The sequence below is a fragment of the Octodon degus genome, unplaced genomic scaffold, assembly GCF_000260255.1.
Source record: "Octodon degus isolate 3935 unplaced genomic scaffold, OctDeg1.0 scaffold00118, whole genome shotgun sequence".
NCBI lineage: Eukaryota > Metazoa > Chordata > Mammalia > Rodentia > Octodontidae > Octodon > Octodon degus.
This window is the reverse complement of record NW_004524694.1, coordinates 2,983,134-3,003,284: the sequence shown is the minus strand read 5'-3', so window position 1 is coordinate 3,003,284 and position 20,151 is coordinate 2,983,134. Positions and strand designations below refer to the sequence as shown.

At 43.2% G+C, this 20,151-nt stretch overlaps 1 protein-coding gene across 2 annotated transcripts in view; it reads left to right on the top strand.

The window, feature by feature from the left end:
* The window catches only part of Snx31 (sorting nexin 31), a 57,690-nt gene extending 41,516 nt beyond the window's left edge, over positions 1 to 16,174 (top strand). Inside the window, exons 11-14 of one of the 2 annotated variants that reach the window (XM_004640071.2) lie at positions 3,522 to 3,635; positions 7,806 to 7,883; positions 12,837 to 12,893; positions 15,812 to 16,174. In XM_004640071.2, coding sequence (XP_004640128.1) covers positions 3,522 to 3,635; positions 7,806 to 7,883; positions 12,837 to 12,893; positions 15,812 to 15,907 — 345 coding nt within the window. In that variant the 3' untranslated portion in view covers positions 15,908 to 16,174. The remainder of the gene's footprint in view (positions 1 to 3,521; positions 3,636 to 7,805; positions 7,884 to 12,836; positions 12,894 to 15,811) is intronic. The other variant, XM_023699937.1, reaches the window with a different exon arrangement.
* The last annotated feature ends 3,977 nt before the right edge of the window (positions 16,175 to 20,151 follow it).

Genomic DNA, 20,151 nt, shown 5'->3' with positions numbered 1-20,151 from the left:
TTAGTCCAAGAACTTTTTGCCAAACCCTAAACCATGAAAAAGGGTTCTTCTGTTTCTTTTCCTAAGTTTTGTGTGGTAATGTATTCTACATCTAAGTTTTGAATTAGTTTTTGTATAAGATAAGAAACTGAGACAAGTTCCTAGTTTGCTCTAGCACCATCTGTTGAAAAGGATTTCTTTCCTTATTGAACTGCTTTTGTGCCTTTGTCAAGATGCGAGGGATATGACTCAGTGGCGGTCTGTGTGCTTAGCATGTGCTAAGGCCCTGAGTTCAATCCCTTTCACCCACCACAATTAGTTGGGCATGTTTGTGCCAGTTCTGTTCTGCTCTGCTGATCTGTCTTTTCTTTCACCATTACCACGTAACATTTTTTTTCTTTCATTGTAACAGTTGTATTGAGGTATAATTTAGTATACTATACAAGTTGGTCACATGAAGTGTGCAGTTGAATGGGATTTAATATACTCACACAGTTAAGTAGCCATCACCACAGCTACTTTTGAAGCATGTCCATCCCCCACAAAGAAGCACATGTTCTTCAGCTGTTGCAGCCTATCTCTAACCGCTGAGGAACAACTAATCTATCTATCTCTATAGATTATATTTGCCTATTCTGAGACTTTCATAGTACTGGAATCCTAGTCTCAGTTCTCTGCGACTAGCTCTCCCCTAGTGTGATGTATCTGAGGTTCATTTTTGTTGTATAGGTATCAGTACTTTATTGCATTTATTTATTTGCATTTTAGAAAAGGGTCAACAGGGTGTTCAGGGTCTCACTACTAGATCGGACTCATGGTGATCCACCTATTTACAGCCTCCCAAGAGCTGGGATTACAGGCGCGCGCCACCACGCCCAGTCTCAATTGCTGTCTCAGCATGCCCTGGGGTGGGGCCGGCATGGCAGGCCTGGGGATGGAACCCCTGGCTCCTGTGCCTGCTTGCAAGAGCTTTAAATCACTGAGCTATTTGGCAGGCCATTTTTATTGCTTTTAATAGTCAAATAATAACCCATTATCTGGATATACCATTTTATTTATCCATCCATCCCTTAATGGACATTTGGGTTGTTTCTACCTTGTGCTCTAATGAACTATACTGCAAGGAACATTTGTACAAATGCTTTGGGTAGTCAATAGTTTAATTGATCCTGGGTCCATTCCTAGAAGTGGAATTCCTGGGTCAAATGATAATTCTGTGTTTATCTTTTAAAGAAACCATCAGCCTGGGGCCGGGGATATAGCTCAGTGGTGTAAGCACCTGGCTGGCCAGCGCAAGGTCCTGAGTTTGATTCCTGGTACCACCAAAAAAGAAAAAAAGAAACCATCAGCCTGTTTTCCAGATTGGCTGTATGATTTGGGTTCCCCAGGAGACTTTGAGAGTTCCAGTTTCTCCATGTCCTCGCCTGTACTTGTTTTGTCTGAGTTTTAAAATTACAGACAATCTCATGGATATGGAGTAGAATCTCATTATGGTTTTCTGTATTTCTATTTTTTTCTCTATAAACTTCATCTTGGGTGATCTTTTCATCTGTATTGTCTTAATATACTATCTATCCTATCCAGTGCATTTTTGCATCTAATCTTGTATTTTTTGTCTCTAAAAACACCATTTGGGTCTTTTTTATATCTTTCATTTCCCTCCTTTTGCTTATTTTTTCCTTTAAATTTTGCTTGCTTGCTTAATTGACACAGGTCCTGTCTACATAGTTTAAGCTGGTCTTAAACTCACTTTGTAGTCCAAACTGGCCTTGAATTCAGAGCAGCCATCCAGCCTCTGCTTCCTGAGTGCTGGGATTGCAGGTATGTGCTACCTTGGCTGACCAAATTCATGTCTAAGTTCTCAAGGTCCACACACTGTAGCCCATGTCTTCATGCACACTGGATAGTAATGCTGTGTACACAGTGGAGGTCTGATAGGAATATTGCAGAGCAGAGCTGGAAAACTCCTGTTGCCTGGTAATATAGTTATTAGAGCATCACAGCACCATGTACTACATGTTCGTGGTGATGCTGGTACAAATAACCCTACTGTCCTGCCAGTCAGATACAGTTAGATACATGAAACTTACAATTAAAAGCTATGTTACTGGCTATGTACTTATTTTACTGTGATTTCCATCATCAGAGTGTACTTCTAGATTCTGAAACAAATGTCACTATAAAGTAGCCCTCTGTGTGACACAAGTACAGCCTCATACTCATGTTTACCCATGTCTCTTGCTTATATCGAGAGGCCATATGGAGTTGGCCCAGGGTCCAGGGTTGCAGCTCAGCAGTGGAGCATGTGCTTAGCATGTACAAGGCCTTGGATTATATCCCCAGCAATGTATGTGCCACCCAGAAATGCTATTTCAAGTGACATAGCATCCAGATTTGCGTAAGTATACTCTATGATGGCCACAGAGTGACAGAATTGCTTAACAGTGAATTTCTCTGAACATTTCCATCACGAAATGATGCATGACTGTAACTTTTAATGTATTTGCCGACTAATCCCTTCATCTCTATTACTTCCAAGTCTGTTTCTGTTGATTGATTGTTCTCTTGCTTACAGATCATATTTCTTTCTCCCTTATATCCCAGGTAGTGTTTTTTGGTACCTGAACATTGTGAATTTCACATTGTTGAATGCTGCATTGTATTGTGCTCTTTAAAGGTGATTAGACTGTTCTACCATGCAGTTAAGTCACGTGGAATTGCACTTATTTATCTAATTGTTTGTTTGAAGTCTGCTTTTAAGCTTTCTTAAATGAGGTCCAGAGCAATCACAAGCCTGAAGCTGATTTAGCCCATTCCTCATCAGCTACCTTTCTGCTGACTCTACCCTACCTCTCTGGCCCAGGGTGGCTTCTCTATTCTGGCTGATGGAAACACAAGCTCTTCCCACCTTACTTGAAATCTTCTGAAACTGGTCAGCACCCTGCTTTTTGGTAGGTCTTTTCCTGGCTTCAAGGAGTTTTACTCCACACATACCCGGATCATTATTCAGCTGAAGATTTGAGAAGAGTTCTGGAGTTTGTGGTATTCTGCTCTACACAGTTTGACCTCAACAACATCTACTTTTATCACCTTCTCCTCAACTTAGCAAAAGCTCTGGGCTCTGTCTGGTTTCCCTCTTCTTGGGCTACATCCTGGAAACTCCACAGTGAGGCCAATGAGACAAATGCTTTCTGGGCCCCTCATTTGATTCCAGAGTTGAGAGACCTAGAAGCAGGTCCAGATGGAGTTTTTATCTCCTAGACACCCTACATTCCTTTGGTTCCCAACTTTCTGAGGCCTCTCCTTCAAGAACCAGCTGGGATAATCAGCCCTTGCCACTTGCCAGGGAAGTGCTTATTCCACTGAGCCATCTCCCTGGCCCCCACATTTGTGTTTGTAACACCATAGCTACACACTGGGGTACTTCACTTCCATGGCCCCTCAGTAGACCCGTAGCTTCTCGGGGAGGGATGGTCTCACTCATTTTGATATTCGGTGGCACTTCAACTTCTGACTGTCAGATAATATATTTTCCTCTGTAGGGGACCCTGCTGGATATGGATGGACCCCAGCAAACTCTCAACCAGAATTTAGAACTCAGATTTCAATACAGTGAAGATAGTTGCTCGCAGTGGTTTGTCATTTATACCAAGCAGGTGAGTGCTCAGGACAGAGCATGAAATGCTGCCTTGCTGGCTTGGGTGGGCCAGGCACATCGCCTTAAAACCAGCCAGAGTGGGGCACTAGTAGGCAATAGCTTTTCTTTTTCTCTTCTCTTCTCTTCTCTTCTCTTCTCTTCTCTTCTCTTCTCTTCTCTTCTCTTCTCTTCTCTTTTCTTCTTCTTCTTCTTCTTCTTCTTCTTCTTCTTCTTCTTCTTCTTCTTCTTCTTCTTCTTCTTCTTCTTCTTCTTCTTCCTCTTCCTCTTCCTCTTCCTCTTCTTCCTCCTTCTCTTCCTCTAACTTTGCTTTCATTATTTCACCAAGAAATAACTATCTGATATAAAAGCCACCAAGACTTTCACATCATTTACAAATGAATTTAGTTACTATGCTAGTTTTTTGTCACTGTGACAAAATATCTTTGATAACCAACTAAAAAGAAGAAAGGTTCATTTTGGTTCATGGTTTCAGAGTTTCAGTCCCTGGTTTCTTGGTGCACTACTTGGGCCTGTGTGAGGCCATACATCATGGCAGGTAGTGTGTGATAGAGCAAGCTTGTGGAACCTTAGCAGCTAGGAAACAATGAAAAGAGAGGAAAGGGCTAAAGTGCCAATGTATCCTTCAAGGGCACACCCTACTGAGTGACTAACCTCCTCCAGCTAGGCCCTAACTTCTAAAGTTTTCACCATGTCCCAATGACAGCACCTTCAACATGTGTACTTTTGGGGACATTTAAGATCCTAACCATAATAGTTATCAAGTAATGGAGACTGAATAATTGGCTTATAATGAGGGTCAGAAGAATTCTTTCTTAAAGGTCTAGATGATGAATATTTTAGGGTTTGAGGTCCATTTGGTCTCTGTTGCAACTGCTGAGTTCTGTTGAAAGCAGTTATAGATAGTACATAAACAAATAGGCCTTTTTTTCTAAGAAAACTTTTGTCTACAAAAATATTGTGCTAGATTTGTTGCTAACCTTTGGTTTAGACAATACAGAGGTTTTTTTTCAAATAATACTATAAGAGGGTGATTGGCACCCTTATTCTGTTGGCCTTTTCCAACAGATAAAAAGCTATCTTTCACATTTAGAAAGCAAATGCTTTACCTCAGAAACCTCCAAGCAAACTTTCATTTGTGTCACTGGTCAAAACTGACCATCCATCCACCCTAGCTGCAAGGGATTCTGGGAATCAAGTGTCTAGCAAAGAGGAACAAGATACATAATTGACTTGTAGCAGCATGAATCACTGTCTGCAGCAATCATTTCTTATCCCAAACAAAACCAAGGTCTTTTAGGAAAGAAGAAAACAATGGCTTTTGGATAGCTACCTATTCATATTTATCAGGGACTTATATCTAAAATAGAAATCCTAAAATAATTAATTTTTAAAACTTAAAGTCTTTTACTGAATTTAACCTACTTCAAAGTGGAATCAGAACCACAGATGTTCTAAAACAGAGTTAGAATTTCATTATATTCAACCTAAGTCCTACTAACTTCTGTGGAACATTCTAGTTTTGACTAACCAAAGCCCTCTTTTAACTATAATTCTAAAAGAGTAGAGGTCGTGACATCAAAGTCTTCTGAAAAACATGAAATACTAAACTATAATCTTCAGTTAAAGAAACAGGTCTTTAGGTCCACTTTTTTGGGGGACTGAGGGTTTGAGACAAGGTTTTATTATGTAGTTCAGGCTGGTCTTGAACTCACTATGTAACCCAGGCTGGCCTCACACGCATGGTGATTGTCCTGCTTCAGCTTCCAGAGTGCTGGGATTACAGATGTGTGCTGCTAGGACTCACCTAGGGTAACTTTAACTGCTTTTTTACTCCCTCTTCAGAGTGCTAAATGCAACTAAATTGTATTACGATTTTTAAATCTAAACAGTAGCAAAGGAGTTTAAACCATGGCAGAGAGGGGCACAGTAAACATTATTTTAAATAATTCCTAGCAAGATCTTATTTCCTTTGGAATGTTTTATTGATGTCCACTTAAGGCAGAAATGTGACTTGTATGGCTTGCAAATACAGGTGAAGGTTTGGGCTGAAATCTATCTTTTTTTTCTTTTCTTGTCTTTCTTTCTTTCTTTCTTTCTTTCTTTCTTTCTTTCTTTCTTTCTTTCTTTCTTTCTTTCTTTCTTTCTTTCTTTTGAGTACCAGGAATCAGATTCAGGACCTCATACTTGCCAGGCAGGAACTGTGCCACTGAGCTATATCCCTGGTCCCTCCTCCTATGTTTTTTAAAACAAAACTTCAGCTTATATTTAGTAAATCTGACCTTGTCTGTAGCATAGTGATTTGTCTGTTTGTCTGCATACAAAGCAGAAGAAAAGGGAGTCAGTCTGCATTTTGAGGTGCATATGATTAAGCATCCTTTTCTAGCTGCACCAGCTTGGGTTCATTGGTTAACCATGTAACACTCTGGTTTTGTGTAGGTTACATATATGTGCAGATATATATTCTTACCAATGCTAGGAAGTCAAACTGTGGGTACACATATCATGTATGTCCTCTTTGCTTGGTTTGGTAACCCTGTTTTTGCTATCTCCCCTCCTTTCTTTTTAAGTAAATTTCATTCCATCAGATGGTGAGATGTTCCTTCACGTCAACCATTCACCCTCTAATTCTGCTCCGTGCCACATTCTGAGGACTTGCCACTTTGGCCATTGCCCTGGCCTTTGTTTCTCACTCTTGCCCGCTCCTCCTCCCACCAGCTCCTCAGTAGTGACTGAACACCCTTCTAGACTAAGGTCTTGGCACCCCTGCTGTGGTTGGCTCCAACCTCAGTAAGATCGAAAGAGAAAATAGCTAAGCAAGACGGGAAGGACAAGAAAGATAAAGGATCAAAAGGAGAAGAGCAAAGGGGAAAATCTCAGGGCAGCTTACATTTGTCACACATTGTGTAGAGCCTGCGACAGGGAGCCCCATCTTATGGAGCAAGGTGTGCCAGGCGGAGGGTCTTGGCACTAGCAATGATGATTAAGCCCCTGATGATGCTGGAGGCAACTTCTCCATCTTGCTGATGATTGATTAAATGGATTGGAAAAATAAGAAATGAAGAAAACCACTAATTTCTAAAGTTTCAGTAAACGCAATAAGATGTTCATATATTCTCTCAGACAGGTTCCTATTTATAATATTTATAATAACTCCTTTGATAATTGTGTATATAATTACAAATTCATCAGCATCAGTTTATTTGATTATAATAAGGAGTTAATGTTATTTATTGCTCATAAAACATGATCTGCTTATACACTAATAAACATGGTGTACAAGTGGGACGTTTTAAAGAGAAAAAGATTTGTAATGAGTTTCTGGCCATTTTTGTCTGTCTTTAAATTTTATTGTAAATATATACATGCAACTGAGAAAATTTATGTTTACAGACTAATTGAATTTTATGCAAATTTCTAGAAGTTAAAGAAGAACTCTAAATCCTTATCAGCATGCTATTGTTTTGTAAGTGTGTATGTGTTTTTAATTTTTGAAACAGGGTGTTGCTGTATAGTTCAGGCTGAACCTGAGGGGGCTGGTGAGATGGCTCGGTGGAATAAGTGCTTCCCTGGCAAATGCAAGGGCCTGAGTTCAATCCCTAGTTCCACCAAAAAAAAAAAAAAGAAAGAAAAAGAAAGAAAGAAAGAAAGAAAGAAAGAAAGAAAGAAAGAAAAAAACAGATGTCAGACTGAACCTGAATCTATGTAGCCAAAGTTGGCGTTAAACTTGTGACAATCCTCCTGCCTCAGCCTCCTGAGTGCTGGGATTACAGGCATGTGCCACCACACCTGACTTGCTCTTATATTTTAAACCATTCCTAGTCTCCTCTGTGGCATGAGGAGGGAAGGAAGAGGAAGAAAACCTCTTGATTACACAGTGTTTTATTTTATTTTATTATATTTTTTAATTTATGTATTTCATACAGGGTCTCACTATGTAGCTCAGACTCGTGGTGATCCTCCTGTTTCCAGCCTCCCTAACACTGGCGTTCCAGGCGTGCACCACCATGCCCATTCTTGGTCACCGGCTCAGTGTCCCCCGGGATTGGGGCCGGTGCAGCATGCGGGACTGGAAATCAAACCCTGGTCCCTGCGCTTGCCAAAGCAGGCGCTTAGTCCACTGAGCTATCTCCCTGGCCCTACAGTGTTCTTGTGTTTCTGGATTTCCTAGGCATTTTTGCTGAGTAGTTGCTTGAAAAAGATGATCTCTGAGAAGATGGCAAAACTAGCTGCTGAGAGCTCAGAGATGGTAAGTGCTTGTATCGGCGCGCGCGGCCCCTTTAGGTCCCCACAGTGAGCTGCACTCAGAGACCAAAGTGCCCCGCAGGATCCTGGGCCGGCTGTTCTGATCCTCAGGGAAGACTCTGCCCCACGCCGAATGAGCTCCTCGGGCCTCTGGCGCACGGTGGTCAGGATGGTAGCCCGCAGCAAGTCTGTCTTTAGAATTCAAGCCGTTTTTCGAGGGAAAGGTCATCTTTGGATTACTGAGAACTCTGTAACATTCTACTCACACTGTTATTTCAGCTTCATCCTAAATGGACGCTTTTAGATTTAGCCCAAAATCTTCCTGACAAAGTCAGGCTCTTTAGCACAGTGGAGATGCTCTTAAATAAGGTCTGGTGTGCTCTAGAAGGAATCTATAGCCTCCTGATACTTCTGGAGTACCAAATGGTAATGCCTTCAGCAGATGGGAGAAGCCAGAGAGTAGAGGAAATGCGCTAGTGTGTTTGTTTGTTTTTCTCAATGCCAAGCTAACTTTGTTTTTCTCCCTATATGTATTCACTGGAGGCCCAGTTACTAAGTGAGACCTTCACTGAAAAAGCTGGAAGCCAAGCTGTAAAGCCAAACATTGCTGAGATTTCAGTCTTTCCTGACAGCCTTGACCTCAGCATGATATAAGCCTGTCCCAGATAAGGCAGTACAATTTGATTTTTAAAAATGATTACAGGGCCGGTGAGATAGCTCAGCGGACTAAGCGCCTGCTTAGGCAAGCACAGGGGCTGGGGTTAGATCCCTGGCACCACATGCTGCACCAGCCCTACCCTGGCGCACTGAGCTGGTGACCGAGTCTGGGCGTAGTGGCGCAGGCCTGTAATCCCAGCACTGAGGAGCTGAAAACAGGAGGGTCACTACAAGTTCGAGCTGCATAGTGAGACCCTGCGCGCATACACACACACACACACACACACACACACACACAAAATTTTTAAAAAAATGATTACATATTTTTAAGCTTAATTATTAATATTACACTAATCTTTAAAAAAATACAACAGAAAACAATTGGTAACTTCCCTAGCGTTTTTTAATTTAAATTTAGTTTTTTATAACAGGATAGATAATATAATGTCTTTGGCTTGACCTTAATTTTTACTTGACTTTACAGCTTTTTTTTCTAAGAGAATAATTGTGTTTTATACTTATTCTCTTTCTTCTGGAGCCAAAATATCTTTCCAGGGAAAATAAATTCACTACCTCCTTGTGACTGAACAATTCAAAATGTTCTCAAGGGTAGAAAATGAAGCAGGCTCTTTTTTTTTTTTTTTTTTAAAGGAGTCGTAAAATCCAACCTCTTAGGCAGAGTGAGCCCTCTTAGGCTTTGATTATTATACATATATGAAAGGAAGAAGAGAAAGGTAATTAACTGAAGTAGCCTTGTTAAATAAAGAAGTGCCCTCAAATGTGGACAGCAAAACATAAGCCACTTGACACAGGAAATACTTGGACAGTGAATAGCTAAAGAGTTAGCTCAATAAAATGGAGAAGGTAATAATCTATTTGAAGTTCTTAAGGAAAAGAATCATGCTGCATTCCCTAGATTGGCAGATGAATTGAAGGCTACCATTCCCCACTGTGACTAATCGAAAATCAGCGTTATGAGTCAACACTTTTGCAATGCTTTATCCAAATAGTCACCCAGCTTTATTTTCACAAACTATCTCTTTGCTCATTTGAGTTTTTGGAAAGAAAAGTTAAGACTCTTCCTCTTGAAAATTGGGTTTTTCAAAGCATGTTGAAAAGGTAGTCTGTCTGTGTTTCAGTCTGGAACTTCGTCTACGAAAACCTAGGGAGGGGCTAAGGATAGTTCAGCAATCTAAGTGACTGCCTGGCTAGTCCAAGATCTGAATTTGATCCCCAGTACTGAATCAAATTGGGTCGCTGTGACGACCCCAAAACCCCAGTTGTGGTGGGAGGCTGAGACCTGAGGATCACAAGTCTGAGCTGATAGTGAGACCCTGTATCAAATAAATAAATAAAAAAAGACTGAAAAAAAAAAAAAAAAAGAAAAGAAAAAAGAAAAACCTAGGGAGGACAGAATCCTGGAGAGCAAAAAACAGCACATAGGTAAACTAGCCATTTGAGCTCACCCTGAGTGTTGGGCTTCTCCACGAAGGACAGGAGACTAAAGCCACCCTTTTTATTTTTATTTTTAATATTTATTTATTTATTTTGAGACGGTTTCTCCCTATACAGTTCAGCTCAAACTGGGCTGGAATTCACTGTGTGGCCCTGGCTGGCCTCGAACTCGTGGTGATCCTCCTGCCTCAGCCTCCTGAGTGCTGGGCTTATAGCCATCCTCCACCACACCTGGCAGGCCTCATGTAGTTGTATAAGACTGTGACATTCAGTTTCTTCAAGTCAAACACATATTCTGAACCAAGAAGTCACCTGCAGAAAGTCTATTTGGCCCAGAACCCAGACATCTCTAAGAAGCAGATTCTGCGTCCAAAATTTTGATAATCTTGAATAGTCTGAGTCAGGGGGAGAACGTGAGCAGAACAGTAACCAAATGCACCCCATAAGTAAAGTAGGTGATCCTCAGAAGCAGATTAAATAGTACTGGGTTTTCCTGTTACCACAGAATGAAGGGAAGAAAAAAATTAGTGTTAACTGAAAGTTAATTGGCCTGGTTAGCTTTAGACAGTTCTTTCAAAGATAAGATTTGAATTGTTTATGAAGAAGTCACTAAAATTGGAGTGAACAAAATGCAGTAAAGAATTCTGCAAGTACACAACCACAACATACAATTTCTTGTTAAATACTTAAAGGCAGTATTTACCACACACAAGAGGAGAAGGGGATGTAACATTTTTCTTACAACGACATTCTTATACAAAAGCTGAAATATTTTGTTAATATTTGCATTATTATTATTATTATTATTATTATTATTAGTCTTTTTGAGACAGGGTATGGCTGTGCAGGTCAGCCTGGCCTTGAGCTCACTTTGTATCCCAGGCTGGTCTTAAACTCACAATGATTCTCCTGCCTCAGTCTCCCAAGTGCTGGGATTATAGGCATGTACCACCATGTCCAGATGCTGCTTTTAACTAGAGCAAAATTATCAAAGATACTTGTTTTGCTTGAAAATCAAATTCACTGGTCAGGCTTAGGTTTAGTTTCATAGAACAGAAAATAAGAGAAAGCTCATGTCTCAGGCACGGACAGTGACAGCAGGTACAGAACAGCCCAAGTACACGGTGGGATGGGCTTCCAACGCTAGGGGGACGCAACAAGGGGACGCGACAGTGCAGAAATAAGTGACCACATTACCAGAAGTCACTCTAAAAACAAAAACAGGAAGTGCAGGAGAACTGTGCTAGGAAATGAAGTTTCATTTTCCCTGATTTTATCCCCCTGCCGCATACAGTGCTTAGGCTTCCTACAGTAGGTCAAGGAAACTGGTTGTACTTTATTTATTATGACATAGGGAAAGTAACAGAAAGAAAAATTGTCAGAATTTCCTCCCAAGTTCTGCATTTCATTGCACCAGGTCATAAACTAAAATGCAATATTGTAAAGCAATAAAAATAATAGTGAAACGTGGCATTGGAGCTTTAACGTCTCATCTACCAACACTTTTTACACTGTTGAAATACAGGCTTCAAATATATGACCCACCGTTTGTATTCAAAATACTAACCAAGTGGGATTCCTAAGTACTGTATATCCCCTTAACACAATTTATTTTGCAGTAAATTTAAGTTAACTATATTCAAAGGATAATACTCATTTGCAGTGTCATGTCAGTTGTTCCATTTATTATGACATGTCCCACTGTCCAGTTTCATGAGTAATAAGCACTGCTAGGCAGCCTAATAATTTGCCCCTACATTCTGTCATTTATGAAGCCTGCATTTGCCATGTGGCGGCTACAGGTCTGGGACCCAGCGTCAATCAAGGAGGAGAAAGGCAATTAGGACAGAGATATTTATGGCCCTCATGCGATGTGTCCCAGGCCCTGTTGGAGCACTGAATAGAATGCACAGTTATTTAATGGGCCTTTTCCAGGAGGAAGTGTCCAAGTGCTGTGTCCCTCCATCTCTGCCAGGTTGAGTTAGGTGTGCCAGGCGCCTCTCTTCACCCTGCTCTGTGCCCACTTGACTGACCCTGGTATGCTGTGACCTTGCTTTCCTTGGGGTCACCCAGTGGCATCCGAGCGGGAGACTGAAGGTGGGGTGCTTGGGCACTGTCTGTCCAGCCCTGGCCTTGCTGGAACTCCGATTTCACCTCCCATACTGAACGCTGTGGCTCCTGTCACACAACCCTGGGGCACAGCTGCTCTGATCCCAGTACCAGCCAGTCCTCTCACCCCTGCAAGCCTGGAGGTGGCAGAACCCGCCCTCTAGCTCCCTCATTGAGCCTCTAGGGGCCCAGTGTCCCCTACGGATTTGCTTTAATCCTGCTTGAAGCTGCATTAAATGCTAGTTCAACAGCGCTTTTTAAAAACTCTGCTCATTTACCAGAAACAGACAGCCCTTCGCCTTACTCTTACCTCGCCTACGCGAGGTGTAGTCAGGCTGGATTCTTCATTTGATTAATGGTGGCTTTTGATGAGGCAGAGCACCATTTGGCTTTGATTCAGCATATGGATTGGAGCTCTGTGGATTATCTGGAGGTTTAGCAGCGCTGTGCATTTCATTTCGTGTGAAGAACTTTGTAAAGTTGCGTTCAATCATGAAATCCACAGGCAACACCCAGTCTTAAGCACAAAGCTTCGCCTCATTTTCGGGGACTTGATTCTGTCACATAGAGGCCCCGGCACACGGAGGGGGTGCACAGCTGACGGCCCAGCAGAGGAGCCCCGGCCGGTGCAGCTTGGGCCCAGGGAGGATGGCCGCGGGGGCGGAAATGTGCTGGTTCAGGCCTGTGCGCTGGCTTCTCGGGGTGGAGCTGACCGACATTTCACTAATCTATTTAGGAGATTGAAGTTCCGGAGAAAAGCAAAAGTAAAAAAGACCACGTTCGACAAAGCAAGGTCTGTGAGTAAAGTTATGTAACTGATGTGTAATTGTGTTGTGATTCAGATAAATCTGCCCCCCCTGTGCCCCTGAACCAAAGTCTTCCAATTTGATTTCCAAGAATAAGCTAGAATTCTGTGACTGGGCCGAATTAAGACTGGCAGAGAAGTACAGTAGTTTTGTTGTAACATCCAGCTGGGATAAGGGCCTGGCTCTTCCCCTCCCCACCTCTCCCCTTTTCCTCCCTCCTCTCCCCTCCCCTTCTCTCCTTCTTCGTCTTCTTTCTCCTCTTCCTCCTTCCTCTCATATTGAACCCAGGGCCTTTCTGTTGAACTACGTCTCCATCTTTTTTGCTTTTATTTATTATTATTTTTTAAAATTTTGAGACAGGGTCTTGCAGAGTTGCCCAGGCTGTGCTTGAACTTGTGATCCTCCTGCCTCAGCCTCCTGGAGTCTGGAAGGACAGGTGTGAACTACCACACCAAGGCATTTTTATGTCAAAAGGTTCCAAGAAGAACACAAAACTTTGGGTGATTTTCTTCTTCATTCACACACTTTTTAAACTCCTCTTTCTGGTTGGAACATTTTAAGACATCTAATATATTTTAGTTTTATGGGTTTTTGACTGCAGTATACTCTATAAAACAACGTTGAAGTTTATAAAATACCCTTTTGAGCATTGAGTTCTGCTGTGCAGATAATAAATGTGGAAAAACCCAAGTAACACGATTGAACACTCGTTGTTGCTAGGCAGTGTTGCAAGCACTTGTGCGTGAATTAATTCTCTCGCCCTCTCCGTCCCTCTAAATCCACTGATGGAAGTAGGGCACAGAGAGGTTAAGGCACTCTCCCAAAGCTGAACAGTGATCAGCACTGGAAGGAAGTAGGCCGGCTGAGCCTGGGGCTGTGCCCACGGCTACCCAACTCTGCCTTTCTGTATCCAAATTCTAGTGTAGCTAAATGAAGACGACCTCAGCAGCGTTTGAACTGGCTTCATTGTTGACCTCATGCCTCGCACAAGGTCTGGTGTGTAGACAGCGTGCCCTGGTATGGAGGCTCACGTTTACAAATATGTACGTGTATAGGGTGCTTGCTCGAGTGAGCGAGATCGGAAAACAAGATAGCATCGGTGCAAAGCTCTGTTTCCTAACAGTGCCGTTTCTGGCTGGCTAGAGCAGAGGTGAGAGGCGGAAACTCCACCGCTACCGGCTGTGTTTCCAGGCAGACAAAACCTCACCGTGCCAGGGACTCCTGGAGAGCTTTTTAATTGCTTTTAATTAGCGTGTGTTTGCGCGCACAGAGGTTAGGCGGCGCCTGAGGAGTTTGCGCATGCGCACAGATGTTTTAATGCCTTCCCCTCCCACCTCCCTTCCCTTCCCTCTCCATCTCTTGCCACCCTTCCCATCTGCAAAAGACCTGTTTCCTATCATCTTTTATTTTCCTCTTTGTTTATATTTTGGGTTTCTCATATAAGAGAAACGATGTGATCTTTAAGCATTACTTTTATTTAAAAAATCTTTATTTATTTGGTACAGGGTCTCGCTGTGCAGCTCAGAATCGTAGTTATCCTCCTGTCTCAACCTTCCCAGCACTAGGATTACAGGCATGCGCCACCATATCGGTTTGGCGCGACACATGGTACCAGGAACACTTGTCCTTGAGCTCGCTAAGCAAGCGCTTAGACCGCTGAGCTGTCTCCTCAGCCCCATCTTTAATCATTGCGTGTCTGAGTTATTGCCCTTAACCTTAGGGTCTCAAAATGCATCGTTTTTCTACCAATGACTCCAGTTATCCCTCTTTGTGGCAGAGTAGTGCTCCACTACATGTAAACACATTTTCTTCACCCATACATCTGTTGATGGACAGATAGTGTGGTCTTGACTAGGCAGGTCAGCATCAGTAGAGAACTTGGTAGACCTAAAGCCTAGGATCCCCAAACCTACAGGGCAGACCCAGCAATCCACGCTCACCAAGGCCTCCAAATGAGCAGGATGCATGGGCCAGGTGAAAGCTACTGTTCCCCCAAACAGACATGACACACAGCACCATGTGACATCTCAGCCGCAGCCTTCCCACGCCTGAGCAGGTTGGCCTGTGAGAACAGGTCTGCGCCACCCACGCTAGGTTCCAGCGCATTTAGCAGAGCTGGGCATAGCAGTAGCTGTCCAGGTCAGAATCCCCGCCTGCTCCGGACGATGCCGTGAGCCGAGTGCGCTAGTCCATTCTGTCAACCGGGGCAGACTTTCTCCATACAACCTGCGCGATTCTCTGTGTACTTGAAATCATCCCTGTGTCTTATCACCTGGTAGAATGTGCATGCTGTGTTGGTAGTTGTCATCCTGAACTGTTTCAGAAATAACCAGAAAAAGTCTACCTGTGCAGAACAGATGCAATTTTAAAATATATTTTCCATCAGTGCTTGGTCACATGCGTAGATGCAGAGCCCCTAAACAGGGACAGGTGACTGTGTGTCTCATGTCATCCTCATAAACACTCCGTTTTTATTGTTCCATCCTTGGTTTATGGCCTAAGGACAGAAACAGAAAAGTTATGGAATTTGCTCCAGGGCACACGGAGGAGCCAGCATCTGAATCCCAGCAGTCCTTATGGTTGACAAATAAATTTGTTTGGTAGCTCTTCTGCCACAGGGATTTTCTATCAAGAAAAATCTTTCACAGAAAAAGTATTGAGCCAGTCTGCCTGGCCAGAAGCCCCACCTCTCATGGTTTGTTTGTTTGTTTTTTTCACATGGGCACCTATTGCCCAAATAAGCACTCACGGGGTAAAGGCATTCAAAATAACCATCGCTGAACACAGGTGTTCCCTTTCTGTTGTCCTCTAAATTTTAGTTTAGCCTCCTTGAAGTTTTTGTAATTGTTATTATGGAAATCATTTCCTTTCATTTACACTTCTGACCTTTCTGTTTCCTTCCCAGCAAAAACAGTGTTCTAGTTTTCTATCAAGAAAAAGCAAGATTAAGAGAGCTGAAGGTGACTGTGCTTTTGGAACCATAAAGGAAGAAGACCTATGAAGGGAAGTCTCACCTTCTTACGTCCCCTACGGCCAGATGGTGACAGTGTTGGGGCTGGGGTGGGGCTTGCTGCCATCACAGAGTTTCTGGACTTCCTCCTCCTGTGCCTGCTGACAGTAGGATAGACACAGCCACCAAGCCCACTGCAGCATTCTATGTAAATGTCCACATTAAGAAGATATAAGAACTGAAGTTATAGAATTTGTTTTTAATGGCTTATAGATCACAAATGGCAGATTCAAATCAGTTAATATGAAATTCGCTGTCTTCCCCTTTCCCCACAAAAAATAGATGCTTACCTGGCTTCATGAAGTCTTTTGTATGTTCTGGTATTGCATAAATGAAAGTTTTGTTCCAAAATGTTACTGATGCATTTGGGAGGGCGGCGACCTGGCGCGGCGGTCTGGGCGCTGGGCCGCGGAGCGCGAGGTCGCCGGTTCGCGCCCCCGTCCCGACTGTCTCTTTGTTTTGGGCCGGGGAGATGGCTCAGTGGAATAAGCGCTTCCCTGGCAAGCGCAAGGCTGTGAGTTCAATCCCCGGTTCCGCAAAAAAAAAAAAAAAAAAAAAAAAAAAAGAAAGATGCATTTGGGGCCAAGTTCTAAAGATGTGATTGGTCAGCTAGGAAAATTGTACTGTATCTAGGAAGGAAATTTCCGGAGAAGAAACCTAGACGTCCGTGACCTATCGGAGCTGTCACAAGGGGTGGGTGCGAGGCTATTTCCTTACCTAGTTCTGGAGGTACCAACGCCGTGGTCTCAGGTCAGATTCTGCCCAGTCCTGTGCTCCTTCGCTGGTTTGTGTTCCACCCTTAGATGCTGAATTCTGTTCCATAGTCATCTTGCTGTGTTGACAGGACCATACACTTGAGGTCAAATACCTTTAAAGTCTCTTCACTTTACAAATGTTTGTATGCTATCACTACATTTTCCTCTATCCAGTTGTATTATTTTAAGGTAATTAACATCTTTATTATAGAATTGTGTATAGGATAATTACCACAATAAAGAAGAGGAACAGAGGAATCTAATGTAATTAGAAAAAATGCAATATCTTACTGTTCTTTCCTGTGTCATATAATGATATAGTAAATATGAAATATAGTCTATTCCGTATAGGATTTATCAATAAAAAAAAGTCTGTGGATGGTTTTTGGAAATGTAGACTCCATTAGAACCTTATAATACCTATAAATCAATGCCTATAGCCCAACTAAGCACCTTAACATTTTATGTTTGTGTTTTAGGTTGTAGTAAGATGTTTTTGCAGAAAGGTTCCCAGACATTCCAGATAAACCTTAGTTAGCATATTAATGGATTAGGATATTTTTAGATTACAATGGGAGCTTATTTGCTATTTTGCCAATTTAAGACTAAAGCCTATATTTTGTTTTTTGAGATAGAGTCTCACCATGTTATCCGGGCTGGCCTCAAACTTGTCACAACCCTTGTGCCTCAGCCTCTGGAGGGCTGGGATCACAGGCATGTGCCACAGGTCTCTCTTCTTGATAGGAAGTGCATCTATGGTAGAAAGGGCTGTCGCTGAAATTGGGAACACAAGAGAACTTGCATGGGGGTAAGAAGATGCGTGGAAGCTTTGAGCCATATGTGAAGGTAGTCAGTGTGGACTAAAAAAAAAAAAAAAAAAATCCATGTTGCCCATTTCTTGTTTCACCTTGGTGTCTGAGGGCGAGTGGCCACAGACAGTGCATATGTGGTGCCAGAAGTGTAGTGTGGCTCTGTGTGTCAGAGGAAGTTAGGGCCTAGCAGGAAAGGCCCAAGGGGAAGAGAGACTTTGAAGAAAGTAGAGACGCGTGGTCCAAGAGGGAACGTGCTAGGAAGGGGAGAGGAAGCCTGGATGGAAAGCAAGAGTGGTGTTTAGGGCACTGTATGCAGACCTGCTCAGTGTCAGCAGAGATTGGGGTTTAGGGGGCAGTTAGAAGATAAAGCTGAGAGGGAAGACGGATGGGGTCTTCTTGCATGTACAAGGGTATATCTCAACAACGTGACTGCAGCACTTCAGCCCTTATGTGAGAATGACAAAACCAAAAGTGTTGTATTCAATTATGTTTTCTCAAAGCATTGAGATTATTATCAATATCAGAAAATGAGAAGAAAAATACAAGCAATGACATGCACTCTACAGTCTATACCACGAGGAGTATAAAAACTAGGCGGGCAGGGAGTAGGATTCCAAACTTAATATGTAAAATGACATACATCTTAGTAAATATGTGATAGCAGGAGTGGCTGCTGTATTAACTGCTTTGGGGATTCCAGGGCCTGTGTTTATCTAGAAGGAGTTTGGGAGTGTGAATCACTTCAGGATCAAAACTCTTGGTCATTGGGTAAAAAGTCTGAGTTCCAGCGGCCAGGGTGGCCTTCTTTACCAAGGTCCTGGGAGAGATGGCGAGAGAGACCCTCATCAGTTACTCACTCCAGGGAGGAGGTCCCCTCCCATAACACAGCCACCCCAGTGTAGCAGAAGACGTCTGTCAGCCACCATCCTTAAGCCCCAGTTGGTGGGCTCTGGTACCTCTCAGGGCTATGCCTGGCTTTGGAAGTGGTGAGCCCCGTGCTGCTGCCTAAAGATCTCCTCATGTGCAGAGGGTTCTCATAGATGGTGCTTCTGTGGACTTTGGATCTGTGGATTCAGCTTGCTGTGGATCAAAAGTGTAGCTATGACTGTGTCTGTTCGGAGAGTGCAGACCTCGTTCCTCCTCATCATCCACTAAGCGATCCACTATGACCACCATTCGCCTAGTATTTATGTTGTATTAGATAATATAAGTGATCTACAGATGATTTAGAGGATGCGGGGAGGTTACCTGCAAATACGATGTCCTGTCATGTGAGGGACTTGGGCATCCATGGGTCCTGGGACCGGTGCCCTGTAGACACTGACAGAGAGACAACTGCACCTGTAGACATGGTTCCCAGGCAGCCACACCTTCTCCTGATGCACCGCATTCACAGAATTATTTCTAGGGACTAGACAGGCATGTGTTTTCCCTGCTGTTTATATTCTGAAATAATGAACAGAAACACTTTGCCCGCAGACAAGCACACCTGCGTTTGAAGACTGCACAGAAACCAGATTGAGGACAAAAAAGGAGAAAGCTGATTAAACTGTGGTCAGCCTGTTGTCTGAGCCCGGGGCTCCCGGGGAGAGTAGCAGGCTTGGCCTTTGTTTGCGGAGCTTACAGAGTTCGTGTCTTACAGAGTTCGTGTCCTCTCTGGGCTGGGTGAGGTGGTGACCTTACGGCTGGGGCACATCCCATTGTGGAAAGCTAGGCACATTTTATGATAAACATTTTGGTTGGAAATGACCTTAAGATCGCCCCAAAGCGAATCTGAGAAGAACTCAGTGATTCTGCTTTATGGAAAAGCAGATAGAGGCCACCCTTCAGTGAGAAAACAGTGGCTGGAATGGTCTTAAAATACAAAGCAAAAGAAAACCCAAAAGAAGACTCAGCGACCCTGGAGAGGTGACACTGGGGGAGCAGGATTGTGGGAGATGGTATGGGGGCCCTTACTTCTTCCAGGGGTGGGCTTGTCCCTGTAATCAAGGATCCAAGACAAGTGCCCCAAACCAGGCAGGTACATTGTGTTGTCACAAAAAATAAGATATGCTGAGTTGGAAAAAGTATGACTAGCCATTTATTCCTTACAAGACAGCTTTTAAGGCCCTGTAATTGTCCTCTTCATCCACTTTATTGAGGAATAATTATACTTTGCTTTTAAGTTGCTTTTAATAGCTAATAGTTATATTCTTGTGAAGTCCTTTGTCTGCAATGCTGTAGATAAGCTAGAGAAAAGTGCCATAGAATAGCACCCGATGTCGCTGAGGATGAGTCTTGGTTTAGCCCTCGCTCACGAAGGTCATGTCTTCAGCCCCCGATGGACATCACTTGGTGACACCCTGAAGAGATCCTCATTCTGTTATTTAATGATGCAGACCTGAGTGATTTTGTGCTGCTTCCAACGCCCCTGACTGTGGTTTCTTCCCAGAAATGTGGGAACTCGGAGTTGGCTGGACTTCCTAATGAGTTTTCCGTCTGTCAAGGCGAGTGTGGAGTTCGGGAGTGTGGGGTGGTAGCAGGCGTGGGGGCGGAAGCCCGTGGAATGGGCAGCTGGAGCAGCGTGAGCAGCAGGCTCGTGTGTGTGTGTGTGTGTGTGTGTGTGTGTGGTACTGGGAATTGAACTCAGGATCTTCACACTAAGCTACATCCTCAGCTCTTCTAAATT